The 13,525-nt window shown below is 30.4% G+C and overlaps 3 protein-coding genes across 7 annotated transcripts; 2 read left to right on the top strand and 1 right to left on the bottom strand.

The window, feature by feature from the left end:
- The first annotated feature begins 32 nt into the window (after positions 1-32).
- Taf6 (TBP-associated factor 6) lies at positions 33-3,301 on the top strand. 2 transcript variants are annotated; one of them, XM_014233783.3, is made up of 6 exons: positions 33-1,031; positions 1,094-1,263; positions 1,336-1,614; positions 1,687-1,854; positions 1,923-2,196; positions 3,096-3,301. In XM_014233783.3, exons 1-6 carry the CDS (start codon positions 156-158, stop codon positions 3,180-3,182), a joined length of 1,854 nt encoding a protein of 617 aa, XP_014089258.2. In that variant the 5' UTR covers positions 33-155; the 3' UTR covers positions 3,183-3,301. The 2 variants fall into 2 exon arrangements, with proteins under 2 accessions (XP_014089258.2, XP_014089257.2); XM_014233782.3 differs by having other exon boundaries at positions 1,920-2,196.
- A 1,137-nt stretch (positions 3,302-4,438) lies between these two features.
- LOC106616883 (neurofilament medium polypeptide) lies at positions 4,439-13,024 on the top strand. Of its 4 annotated transcripts, none has more exons than XM_036361056.2 (3): positions 4,439-5,174; positions 5,337-5,361; positions 9,259-13,024. In XM_036361056.2, the coding sequence occupies exons 1-3, from the start codon at positions 4,938-4,940 to the stop codon at positions 9,630-9,632; spliced, it is 636 nt and encodes a 211-aa protein (XP_036216949.2). In that variant the 5' UTR covers positions 4,439-4,937; the 3' UTR covers positions 9,633-13,024. The 4 variants fall into 4 exon arrangements, with proteins under 4 accessions (XP_036216949.2, XP_036216951.2, XP_036216952.2 ...); XM_036361058.2 differs by having other exon boundaries at positions 4,440-5,174; positions 5,340-5,361; positions 9,259-13,023; XM_036361059.2 differs by having other exon boundaries at positions 4,441-5,174; positions 9,274-13,023.
- On the bottom strand, positions 4,884-7,749 carry lush. The gene is made up of 5 exons (XM_014233795.3): positions 7,622-7,749; positions 7,181-7,312; positions 7,068-7,103; positions 5,730-5,844; positions 4,884-5,614 (listed from the first exon to the last, which is right to left on the bottom strand). Exons 1-5 carry the CDS (start codon positions 7,685-7,687, stop codon positions 5,526-5,528), a joined length of 438 nt encoding a protein of 145 aa, XP_014089270.1. The 5' UTR covers positions 7,688-7,749; the 3' UTR covers positions 4,884-5,525.
- Positions 13,025-13,525: the final 501 nt, after the last annotated feature.

The following is a 13,525-nucleotide window of genomic DNA, read 5'->3' as shown; positions in this document are numbered from 1 at the left end:
GCAATTTTACCCACTCTGACATTCCGCTATATTTTATTTTTTGAGCTGTTGCTATTACACTTAATTCGTGATATACGATTTGTGGAAATAATATTATTCTGTTATTATTTTAGGAAATAACTTAGAATAAAATTATAAATTTATATTCATGCAAAATGAGTATTAACACAGGACGCGTAGCTGGTGATATGCTTTACGGCACAACACTATCTGCTGAATCTATGAAAGTGATAGCAGAGAGCATTGGTGTGGGTTCATTACCGGATGATGCCGCCAAGGAACTGGCAGAAGATGTCAGCTTTAAAATTAAGCGAATTGTGCAGGATGCTGCAAAGTTTATGCATCACTCAAAACGCGAGCGTTTGTTGTTAAGCGATATTGATCAGGCACTCAAAGTGCGCAATATAGAACCACAATATGGTTTCACGGCTACTGACTTTGTACCCTTTCGATTTGCATCGGGTGGCGGACGAGAATTACATTTCATTGAAGAAAAAGAAATGGATTTAAATGAAATTGTGCAAAGTGGTGCACCCAAAGTACCATTGGATATAACTTTAAGATCTCATTGGTTAGTAGTGGATGGAATTCAGCCGACTATACCTGAAAACCCACCGCCATTATCGAAGGACTCTCAAGCATTGGAGTCTGTAAACCCTATAGTAAAATTAGAACAAGGTGTGACAAAAGATGCAGCAGGTAAACCAGCTACGGGGAAAATACATAAGCTACGTAATGTGGAAACAGTGCATGTTAAACAGTTAGCTACGCATGAGTTGTCAGTAGAACAACAGCTGTATTATAAAGAAATCACCGAAGCCTGCGTTGGTTCTGACGAACCGCGACGTGGCGAAGCGCTTCAGTCGCTGGCATCAGACCCTGGACTGCACGAAATGTTACCACGTATGTGTACTTTTATAGCGGAAGGTGTGAAAGTAAATGTTGTGCAAAATAACCTGGCGTTACTTATTTATCTGATGCGTATGGTGCGCGCACTCTTGGATAATCCATCATTATATCTAGAGAAATATGTAAGTTTTTGGTCAATAAATCCGCATAAACAGAGTTTTCTTATAACTGACTTCATTTACAGTTACATGAGTTGATACCATCGGTCACCACATGCATTGTCTCCAAACAACTATGCATGCGACCGGAATTGGACAATCACTGGGCATTGCGGGATTTCGCCTCACGTCTAATGGCGATGATATGCAAAAATTTTAATACCTCCACGAATAATCTGCAAACGCGTGTAACACGGTAAGATACTAAAAAATAATTATCGTACTTTTATTTATACATATTTTTACATAAATAATTTATATATTACAGCATCTTCAGCAAAGCACTACAAAACGACAAAACCCATTTATCTTCACTGTACGGTGCTATTGCGGGACTAACAGAAATGGGCGCGGAAGTGGTTAAAGTTTTCATCATACCGCGCTTGAAATTTATATCTGAACGTATTGAACCACTGCTGCAAGGCAACCAAATGCAGAGTAACACTGATAAAACAGCAGCTGGTCACATACGCGCCATGCTGCAAAAGTGCTGCCCACCAGTACTTAAACAAATACGTCGTTCGCCAGATTATACAGAAGAATATAGGTTCGTTCATTTTATTTATTTCTACTTCTATATATTGACGTCTGGAAAATAATAATAATTTGTGTGTTATAGAAACGATTACGGCTTTATGGGTCCAGCACTATGTCAGGCAGTAATAAAAGCACGCAATGCACCACCTTCAACCACCACGCCTACACCTAGCAGTATTTCTAATGCACCTATTACCTCTGCGGCAGCTACTGCATCAACGGTGGGTCGTCCACAAGTGGCGCAAATTAAGTAAGCATACATACACATATAAATATTTATAGAAGTTTTGTTATTAATAATTCACGTTTATTTAGTAGTTCTGTTGTAACGGCTATACCTCAGTTGCGTGCCATACAACATCCAAGTCAACCACCACAAAAGTTTGTCATCGTTTCGCAGGCGAGCACCCAACAAGCTCAACAACAACAGCAACAAGTACAACATATACAGCAGCATGCACAGCAACAACAAGTGTCGGCTATACATCAACGACCGGCGACACCGCAGTCGGTGTTGTTAACAACACAATTGAATGGTAGCGGCGGTAGTGGTGGTAGTGTGACTAATTCGCTTTTGAATATAAGTGATAGAGTAAGTATACAATTGGCAAATTTTATTCGACTTTCTCATTTTGTATTTTTTTAATTTAAATTTTATATATTTATTTTGTTTTTATTGACAATTTTTATTGAAATTTTTTATATATTATCATTGAAATTTTTTATATATTTTTATTGAAATTTTATATTTATTTTTGTTGAAATTTTATATTTGTATACTTGAAATTTTCTTTATTTTTTTGTTTTTATTAAAATTTTTTAATTATTTTTTATTGAAATTTTATATTTATTTTTTTTTTTTATTGAAATTGTATATATTTTTTTGTTAAAATTTTATATTTTCTTAAAGTAAAATTTTGTATATATCTTATTGAAATTGTATATATTTTTTATTGAAATTTTGTATATTTTTTATTGAAATTGTATATTTGTTTACTTGAAATTTTATATATTTTGTTTGTTTATATCAACATTTTTTATTGAAATTATATATAATATATATATGTATGTATTTTTTTATTGAAATGTTATATATTTTTTTATTGAAATTTTAAATTTTTTTAAATTGAAATTTTATATTTTTTTGAATTAATATTTTATATATTTTTTATTGAAATTTTATGAATTTGTTGTTGAAATTTTAGATTTTTTTTATTGCAATTTTCTTTATTTTTATTGACATTTTTTATTGAAATTTTATATTTATTTTTATTGAAATTTTATTTATATATTTTTTTTTATTGAAATTGTATATATTTTTTATTGAAATTTTATATTTTTTTAAATTGAAATTTTATATTTTTTTGAATTAATATTTTATATATTTTTTATTGAAATTTTATATATTAATTTTTAATGAAATTTATATTTTTTCATTAAAATTTTATATTTTATATATATTGAAATTTCATTTAATTCTAAATATTTCAGGCGTCTGTCGACTCAAATTCCATTATCATTGAAACTGAAGAAATACGCGCACCACCTGAGTTAGACGATCTATCGCATTTGGAATAAGACAAAAACGTACAAGAATAAAATAAAGAAAATTTGTATGCAATTAGTAATAGGCAATATTATATTAAGTTTTAAGTAAATTGACCGAGGAATAAACATTTTTTAATAATGTGTGTGAATTAATTCTTAATTATTCTAATATGAAAATATCATATTATATTTATCTATTGTAAAATTTTAACGTGAAAAATATTTTTTAAACCCGTAATTCTTATGAACCTCCAACAATTATTGACGTTTAATGATTTTCGGTTTTTAGTATTGCTAACTGTTAAAAAGCTTATTATAAATATTCAAATATTTTTATGATTATTATTATTATTATTTTCAGTAAATTTATTTTTTATGGACATATATTTTTATACCTTGAATACGGTATATTAAGTTTGTCTCGAAGTTTGTAACACCCAGAAGAAAACGTCGAAGGCCCTATATAATAAATAATTATGTAAATGATCAGTGTGACGAGCTGAATCGATTTAGCCATGTCCATCCGTCTGCCTGTCTGTATATATACAAATTAGTCCCTCAGTTTTTTAGATATCGAAATGAAACACCATACAAACTGAACGATAAAAATGCAGTTCTTGTATGGATAAGTTTTTTATTTGACGAGATATCTTGAAGAAATTTGGCATGGGTTATTTTTTAAGCCAACCGTATAATCTCCAAACATATTGTTCAAATCGGACTGCTATACCATATAGCTGCCATACAAACTGAACGGTCAAAATGCAGTTCTTGTATGGAAAAGTTTTTTATTTGACGAGATATCTTCAAGAAATTTGGCATGGGTTATTTTTTAAGCCAAAACATAACATATTGTTCAAATCGGACTGCTATACCATATAGCTGCCATACAAACTGAACGATCAAAATGCAGTTCTTGTATGGAAAAGTTTTTTATTTGACGAGATATCTTCAAGAAATTTGGCATGGGTTATTTTTTAAGCCAACCGTATAATCTCCAAACATATTGTTCAAATCGGACTGCTATACCATATAGCTGCCATACAAACTGAACGATCAAAAACAAGTTCTTGTATGGAGAACTTTTGTATTTGCTGTATTATAATTTCGGTGCAGGCCAAGTTAACATTTTTTCTTGTTTTTTTTTTTATTTACCAGCATAAACTACTAAAATAAAATGCCTTATCATACAGAAATTTTTCCTACACTACAATACTAAACAAAATACATACCAAAATGTTTTCTTTATTTTTATTACCTGCTCGTACCATATTTGTTGTTTCACGAATTGTCATAAGCAGGCTCACCAATTATTTGATTTATTGATTTTTCACCATTTTCACGACCTGTGTGGAAGCAATCGCCACTTCAGTTATGTCGGGGCGTGGTGGTACTTTGCTTTACGCCTTGCTTTTTGTTTTCCAACCACCCAACTACCCAGCCATTCAATCGCACAACACACTTGAGCGTTATCAGACTTGTACATCCGCACAAATTTAGCGCAGTCAAACAATTACACACACACACTATACATATATTTGCGCACACAGATACACACACATATGAAAGTGGTTTAACAAATGTGCTCATTCGCTTTGTAGTCGCGCAAGCAAGACCGTAGTGTGTAGATACAAAAAATTGTAAACCTGCACAAAGGATACGCTTTTCAACAAAGAAATACTCACAAAATTTCATCGGGAAATTGTAAAAGCTTAATTTTATTTAAAAAAAAATATATATATATATATTAAGTAAATTTCTGTGGGAGTAATAAATCGATTTGAAATGCGCGCACATTTTGCTGGTGATGTTGCCATAGTTGAGGCACCAAAAGATGCTGCTAACGATAGCATTGATAAAATTGAGGCCGAGGCGGAACCGTTGGATGCACGTATCGATGAATTCAAACAGGACACCAAGAATATGGAAGTCGTCTCAGAGTTTATAGACGATGTGCTACAAAAGGCCGAGACAGAGGCGGAAAAGCAGCAGGATGCGAAAAGTGACAAAGCTTCGCAACAGGTAAGGGAATCCGTAGACTTTACAACCAAAAACAAAAAAAAAAATACAAAAAATGCATTGAACTAAACCAAGTCTTGCAATTTGAAAAATATGTACGTATGTGCTTGGGTGTGTGGCTAATTTAACAAATTTCCAATTTTTGTTTTGTACTTTCTTGCCTAGCAGCCGAAGGAGAAAACGCGTCAGAGTAAGTGCTTTGTTTTTCGTTGATGTTTTTGTGTTGTTGTTGCTTTGCCGTTTGGCTAAAAATGAATGTTACGCTACATATACTCAAGTATTTAACATATACTCATATATTGCCATATTTAAATGCATGCATATGTACATACATACATACATACGTACATATAATTATGGAAATTTAAAAGTACTTGGATCATAGTCGCGCACACATTTTGTTGTATAGAAGACCTTATCGCATGAGTCCTTATAAGCTTTTTCTGCAAAAAAAAAATAATTAAAAAGTATTTTAGCTTTTTATTTATAAGCAAAATGGTTTTTTGCTTTCATTTTCGTGCCTAAATATATTTTTATTGTATTGTATTGCATACTTACGAACATCCTTACAAGCAATCAAAGCTTCCTTAGCAGCGTTTTGCATCTCAGGTGGTAATATAATTGGAATTTGTGCTAATGCTTTTTGCACGCTAAATTCTCCTTTTTTAGTTACCTATAAATAGAAACACACATGGCTTTATGAAGATACATTCATAAATATACATACACTCATAAGTTAACATATGTACATATGCAGAAGTATATACAAGTATATCACGCTTGTCGCGCGCAATACGAATTGAGGTAATAAGATTTTATGTTTGTAGGAAGCAAGCGAAGACAAGCTGAATACTTGTATATATATATATAATATATACATATAAATGATAGATATTAGGGTGTCCGTTATTTCGCAAGCTGGTTTTTTTTGCAAACGCACACCCTGAATTTTAAGTTTTTGTCCTGATAAACAAGAATCCAGCTAAACAAGCTCTTTATTTTCTATTTAAGCCGCGCCTAAATCATTTTACTTTTTCCACATATTTAACATGGGATTTTTTGGATATTTTGCATTAAGCAAGTAAACCTAAAACTTATATATAATGCTAATCTAATAAAAAAATTTTCCGCTCTAAAAAAATATCTTATTGATTTTTTACATAAAAACACAGCTTTTAAAGCTTTACGCAGTTAAGGTTATGCTTCAACTGCACTGAGCATGCAGACAAGTAATTTATACCATACATTCTGTATTGCTCATTCGACATGGTACTGTCTACACAATTTTTTCGGTGATTGTAGCGTTGCCTTCGATAATAAACTAGTCAAATTTCATAAAGATAGCTTGTCAAAACAAAGCTTTTCAGTTAATGATTTGAAATTGAATTTGATGAGCCAGTTTGTATGCTTTTTAAAAGCTATAGTGTTGCGATCAGAAAAATTTCCTTGGAGATTCTGACGCTACCTTGAATAATAATCCATACACGTTTTACTGCAGATATTTTGTCAAAAAAAAAAAAAGTTATGCTATAGTGTTTCGATAATGGTCGTTTCCTAGAAATGTGCGGCTTCTTGGCGAGAGAAGGACGTGTGCAAAATTTCAGATCGATATCTCAAAAACTGTTTGCGTATATACAGACAGACAGACAGATAGACAGATAGACAGACGGACATGGCTAAATCGAATCAGTTCGTCACGCTGATCTGTTATATATACATTTTATAGGGTTTTACAAACTTCGTGGCAAGCTTAATACATATACTCTTTTTAGGGTGTAAATAAATCAAAATTATTTTATTTATGCAATGAAAATAATAATAATGAATTATAACTGTAAGAAAACCTATTAAATATTTAATTAATTAAAAGATTTAAAGAAGATAAAAATTACTCACCGTTCCTGCCAGTTGTGCTATGCACCTGGTATAACACTTCAATTGCATTATAAAGAAATTGTTAGCAAATTCTAATAATACATTTTTATTGCATATATGAGATCACATTTTACCTTCAATTCGCCATTGTTTTCTATAAACTCGCCAGCTCGTAAATTATCCAATATTTCGATTGGCACTTTGAATTTTGGTGTACAGCCATTGCGCATCATGTCTAAGGAGGTTTCAAATTGCTGCATTGTTATCTGTAAAATGGCGAAAAAATTATTTTGTGTTTACAATTTTATTTATATTTGTTTTAAAATCTCAGAAATTTTAGAAACTGCACAAAGTTTGATAAATTCTGCTTAAGGTAGTGTTTGAAAAGGTGTAAAGCAAACATTTTTTGTTGAACTTACAAACATGTAAAACTTTTTCTAATATTTTTATGTAAATGATGTGTTAAACAGTATATTTTTTCTAAACATTTTTAATAAATATTTTAATACTTTTTTCTGCTCTACAAAAATTATTTTTTATTCGAATATCCTTTTGGCTTCAATTATCTCACTCACCGCACTAACACCTGTGCATGCTAATAAAGTTAAAAAATATTTTAATGCATTTATTTTCAAACACATTTCCTTATTTTAATTTAAAAAATATATATTTTTAACATTAACGTTCTCAGTAAAATGATTCGTTGCTGAGAAATTAAGTTACTTTTATAAACTTATTTGGAAACGATACACTGTGCAAAATATAGATTTAAGCTACAAAATATATTACTGTAGTATTCGAATACTGGTGCGCTAAATTATTAGAAAGAAATTGTTACTCAGACACTTTAGCGGAAGTTATTTTTTTTGCATATTTTGAGACGCTGCTTTGACAAAAAAAAATTTTTTGGTTGTGACAAGAAATTATTATAAAAATAAGAATTATAAAGAATATTTAGTTGCTTTTGTTTTAAGAAGTTAAAAAATTTTTAATAACATTTTCGTATTTTGTATTAAACATTTTTAATTTTTTTTAATTTTAAAATTTTTTAAAACTTTTTTTTTAATTTTGAAATTTTTTCAAATTTTTTTTTTAAATTTTGAAATTAAAAAAAAAATGTTAACATTGTTACATAAAAAATTATCCTGTTTTGTATTAATTTTTAAATTTTTTAATATTTCCATTTCCGCTGAGAACTTCTAGGGCAATTTAATCGAAAGTTTTTTAAACATATGTATCTATAAACGAATCCTCTATTTTTACAAAATTCAAATATTATATTTAACAAAAAACTGTAACACACATATAATATTTTTTAAATTTTGTTTTGGCAAAATTTTTTTTTGGCTGTGACAAGAAATTATTAAAAAAAAAAGAATTGTAAAAAATTTTTAGTTTTTTTTTTTGATAAAAAAGTTTTAAACATTTCTTCGTATTTTGCATTAAACATTTTAAATTTTTTTTAATTTAGAAATTTTTTAATATATGTTTTTTTAATTTTGAAATAATTTAAAATTTTTACAATGTTTTTATAGAAAATTATCCCTTCAGTATTATTTTTTAAATTTTTTAATATTATATTTCCATTTCCGCGGAGAATTTCGAAGGCAATTTAATCGAAAGTTTTTTGAATATAAGTACCTGTAAGTGAATCCTCTATTTTTACAAAATTGGAATGTTATAATTTTACAAAGAATTACACCAAACATTTGATATTTCTTTAAGTGTATGAGTTCATAATCTCAAATACGACTTACGTGCCTTATTAACGGGTAATTAAAAGAAGTTAGCATCAAAACAGATAAACAGTAATTAAGTTAGGTGACAAGTAGTTGGCACACGCTTCTTAGCTTATAATTACATTATAATCAATCAAATCTTTAGTGTGCAGTACTAAGTACATTAAAGCACGAAACGGTATACCGAGGCGTATGAGTGATTTTTGAAGACTTAAATCAACAATTAATTACACTTATATTTATTTTCATTTCACATTGCATACGTGTTTGTTGTTTCTTTGTGCCTGTTCAAAGTTGCATGTTTTGATGCCAATGATAATGCAATATTTTGCATAATTTTTCTTTCCTTTTTTACTATGCACCTCCCCACATTTTTGCAAATTAACCAAAAACCAATAACGCTTACCCAAACAAAAATTTATAATAAAAAAACAAAATCGCACACAAACCCACACGTTACTCGACCTAAAAAGGTTTTACTATACCAGATTTCAAGAACGGTAAGATGGTGAACCGCGCGCGCGGTTTGGTGGTACGTCTATTCGATGCTATCTGCAATTGCGCCAACACGGCTGCGGGACCGGCGCAACGCATAAAGTTGCGCGCCAAGCGTGCAGCCTCAGTAGCCACAGCGCCAGCCACGGAGAATGGCACAGAGGGTAAAAAGCACGAGGTGAATGGCAAGGAGAAGAAGAGCGACAAGAAGCAGAAAGATGCCGGCAAGACACCGAAAGGCGAAGCTGCCGAGGAAGCTGCCGCCGCAACTGCAGCAGCTGAAGAGGAGCCAAAGCAAGCGGAAGCTGATGAGCCAGATAAGCAGCAGGAGCTAGCAACTGATAAGCAGTAATTTGCGCAATTGTGCGGTTAATGCGTGTGAGTAATGAGTAAACATTGCCAATAATTTAATTTCGATTGCTTTAAGGAGTGAGTTCGAACGTTGCATAATGTGCGTTGGGCGGAAAAGTCGCATTCGCTGTGGTGGGGGCGTACCGTACTTTTGAGTGGTACGCATTTAAAGCTTAGCAGAAAGCATTTAATATATGACTGTAAACGGAACGTTGTTGCAAAAATAATAATTGAAAATTTTAAATGAAAGTCAATTTCGTAGCATTTATGTGTTTAGGCATACAGAGCCATGCTCATATATAATATATGTATGTTTATAAGAAGAGCATATGTATATACCTATACTATTGTACTACCACACCTTCCATTTATAAAAGCTCACCACCAAACGAATTCGACTTGCCGATCCACCCAAACGGCTAACAGCAAGAACTCACGCCGCTATAATCTATATGTAATTGCCGTACTTACTAAGTAAAATAACATAAAGGAAACAGCTTAGAACCACTCAATGGTTTTCCAAGCTCAAGTGCAGCTCAAATGTTGTATTTAATTTGCACAACTACATAAATAAACAATAAAAAACGCTTAACAACCATTAAAATCATAATAATAATATTAAAGCTCAATCGATGTCATTAAAATCACATACCTTTATAGCATACCCATTTAAACCATGCCCACATTTCGACCGTTTATTGACAAAGCTACCACCGCTCAAAAGAGACTTTTTTCTCAAAACTCTATATACAAGTATTAGTAATCAAGTAGTTATTGCATTGGCTGAGTAGCGTTTGTTTCCAAATAAAACACGACTTAGAAGTGACTTATCAAAAATAATGGTCGTACGGCTTGAAAGCTATACAAAATGAGGTATTCATATTATAGAACTAGAAAAGAGGTTGTTCCAATCGAAAAAAGCTCAAATGAAACTTTTTACCGATCATTAGAAACTGTTTTGAGGTTTGAAAAGCTTTTTTGTTTTCTTTTTTGTCTTACATGTTCTAATAATTCCTTCACAAGCTTAGCCTTTGAGTCTTTAAATAAAAAAGAGTGAGAAGAGTGGGGTGAGAGTGAGAGAGTTATGACAGCAGAAAAGCGAGCTATGAGAGTTTAGTTATAAAAGCTCGTCCACGAAAACTCAATGAAAAATATTTGTAGCGGTGAAGAGTTAAGATTATTAGAAACTTTTTAGAGGTTTGAAAACTTTTTGTTTGAAAAGAGAAGCTTTGGCAATCTAGCTACAATAGCTTGTTCAAGAAATCTCAATGAAAAATTTTTAAAATGATGAGGAGCTAAGATCATTAGAAACTTTTTGTAGGTTTGAAAAGCTGTTTTGTCACATGCTTACTCCTTGAATGAGAGTAAAACAGAAAGTTATCATAGCAGAAATAAAGGCTTTGGCAAGTTAGCTATAAAAGCTGCAAAAAGCTCAATGGAAAATATTTTCGACGCTGATGAGCGTGTAATTATGTTATTTTGCTGTTGTTTCAACTAGCATTAATATGTGTCTATTTAAATTATCGAGCGTTTAACGGTAATTAAAACAAAAAGCTCATAAATGCTTTTTAACATGCTAAGTCGTTTGCTGTGGTTGTATTTTAATTAAATGCTGTTCAGACATTTGTGTTTCGCAAAAATTGCTAGTTTTTTGGAAAGTACATAATCCAAAGTACTTATCTAGGTTTCAAAATCTTCTTCGGTAAAAAAAATATTGAACTATTTTAAAATATAACCAAAATATATATCTGTATAAATTTGGAAACAAACAGCCATATCAAAAACTACTACCAACAAATATCCACCTAACTGATTTTTACCTATTACCACAATTTTTATATCTAACGGTTTATTAACCAACTTACATACATACATCTATCTAATGAGGGAATTAAAAGAGCACACAATCAATGTATTTTCTAACTAATAAACTTCTTATACATGCATACATATTTACATGCCTACATATATATAATCTCAATCTAATATATTTACTAGTTAAGTGATAATTACTAATTAATTACATACAATTAGCGGATATGAAATAAATCGGTGTAAATGTTGTATGTAGTTAACATATAACACTTGATGTGACTTTATGTGTGTGTATGTAATATTGATAATAAAACTAGTTAGATTTGAGCATTCATATGAAACATATATAGTATACCATATACATATGTTTTTGTATGTATGCGAACATAACCTAAATTACAAAATTGCGTCTAATAAAACCCCAATGTGTACTGATTTTATGAAAGCCACTTAATTTATGTGATTAATTTTTTGTACCGGCTTAAATGAGACACTGTACTATTACAGTGTGCACACTCACATACAAATGAATATACGTATAAATGTATAGGTTATAAAAAAGGCGAAACAACTGCAAAAATTTTCACTTTAAGAACAGTAGTCTGAGTAAATGTAATGTAAAATTTACACTGAAAAAAACTGGTAACAAATTTTAAATTAATGAAAAAAAACAAAAAAATTTTGTAAGGCGAAATTTTTGGGACAGACTTAAAGAAATAATCATGTTGTATAACTTCTTTATAAATGTGCATATATGTATGTATTATGCTAAAAACCAAAAGTTTCGGTAAAGTTTTTATATGTACTCTGCATATATAAACTTTAATGCCTAATAACAATAAAGTATTTTAATAAGCATTGGTCTACGGTTTGTGCTTAAATGCTACCCAATATTTTAATAATTTGTATCTAAAAACAAGAACAACAACAAATATATTGTTCGTTGTATATTTTAGTCCTATGTGTCCTTAAAGTTGTTAAGTTTGCTAAATGAATTATTTTTGTTGCGAATCCCTGTGATTAAATGCCTGAGAATTATATTGTTATGTGCTAATAAAAATAAAAATAATAAAGTTTAACATTAAAAAAAATATAAATGCTTATTTAAGCTTATTTTATATCATACTTTGTTAAAAAACTAATATTTTGAATTTTTTATGCCAAGCTTATAATTGCAAGTGGTAAATGCTTAATTGAACTCTCTAACCATGATCTCTAAGCAGTTTTTTTTATACTTTAATTAAATTTTTTTTCTTTAATTTTTCTCAACAATTGCAAGTAATTGAAATTATTATTTTCCAAGACGTTTACTTTTATTTTTTTTTCAAATCTTACAATTAAAATAACAATAAAACTATAATATGACTTACGTATATGGAATTGGTGTAGTATTTTATAACAAAAAAATATAAGCAAAATATAAAACTGTAAGCAATGTTTCATAAAAGGCATATAAATAAATCTAAATTGTTGTAATAACATATTTCTAAAATAAAATATGCAATAAATTTCAAATAAATGTAAACACAATGTTCGAATTACTCTCCAATAGTTTATGATAAGTTCTGGTGAGTATGCAACTACTTCTACTATACATCATGGGTGTTCTACTTTCCCTCTTACGTGAAGACTCTACAATTAATTACGAAAATTTCAGAAAAACATTTTTCATAAAAATAAAATAAATAAATTCAAGAGTGTTTGCCTAAAGGACTTTATAACGAGTTATGAAATTTTCTGAAGTTGTATTCATCAACAAAAATTCTTAGATTGCTTTTATAAACCATACCAAGATATGAACTCTTTATTGTTTTTTGAAGATATCTTGTCAAATGAAAAAGTTTTCCATACAAGCACTTGATTGCGATCGTTCAAATTGTATGGCCGCTGTATGCTATAGTGGTCCGATATCGATGGTTCGGACAAATGAGCAGCTTCTTGGGAGGGAAAGAATGTTTGCCAAATTTCAACTCGACATCTGAAAAGCTGTGGGACTAGCATGCGTATATACAGACAGACTGCCAGACAGACAGACCTGGCTAAATTGACTCAACTTGTCATGCTGATCAAACTTTGTGG

The sequence above is a fragment of the Bactrocera oleae genome, chromosome 6 (genome assembly GCF_042242935.1).
Source record: "Bactrocera oleae isolate idBacOlea1 chromosome 6, idBacOlea1, whole genome shotgun sequence".
NCBI lineage: Eukaryota > Metazoa > Arthropoda > Insecta > Diptera > Tephritidae > Bactrocera > Bactrocera oleae.
The sequence above is the reverse complement of the archived record's forward strand: the minus strand, read 5'-3'. Positions and strand labels throughout refer to the sequence as shown.

Coding starts and splice junctions, on each gene's coding strand:
- Taf6 (XM_014233782.3), top strand. CDS start 156: ATGAGTATTAACACAGGACGCGTAGCTGGTGATATGCTTTACGGCACA. Junction 1,032..1,093: donor CATTATATCTAGAGAAATAT/GTAAGTTTTTGG, acceptor CTTCATTTACAG/TTACATGAGTTGATACCATC. Junction 1,264..1,335: donor CTGCAAACGCGTGTAACACG/GTAAGATACTAA, acceptor TATATATTACAG/CATCTTCAGCAAAGCACTAC.
- LOC106616883 (XM_036361056.2), top strand. CDS start 4,938: ATGCGCGCACATTTTGCTGGTGATGTTGCCATAGTTGAGGCACCAAAA. Junction 5,175..5,336: donor GTGACAAAGCTTCGCAACAG/GTAAGGGAATCC, acceptor TTTCTTGCCTAG/CAGCCGAAGGAGAAAACGCG. Junction 5,362..9,258: donor GAAGGAGAAAACGCGTCAGA/GTAAGTGCTTTG, acceptor CGACCTAAAAAG/GTTTTACTATACCAGATTTC.
- lush (XM_014233795.3), bottom strand. CDS start 7,687: ATGTGTTTGAAAATAAATGCATTAAAATATTTTTTAACTTTATTAGCA. Junction 7,104..7,180: donor AAAACAATGGCGAATTGAAG/GTAAAATGTGAT, acceptor ATGCAATTGAAG/TGTTATACCAGGTGCATAGC. Junction 5,615..5,729: donor GATTGCTTGTAAGGATGTTC/GTAAGTATGCAA, acceptor TTTTTTTTGCAG/AAAAAGCTTATAAGGACTCA.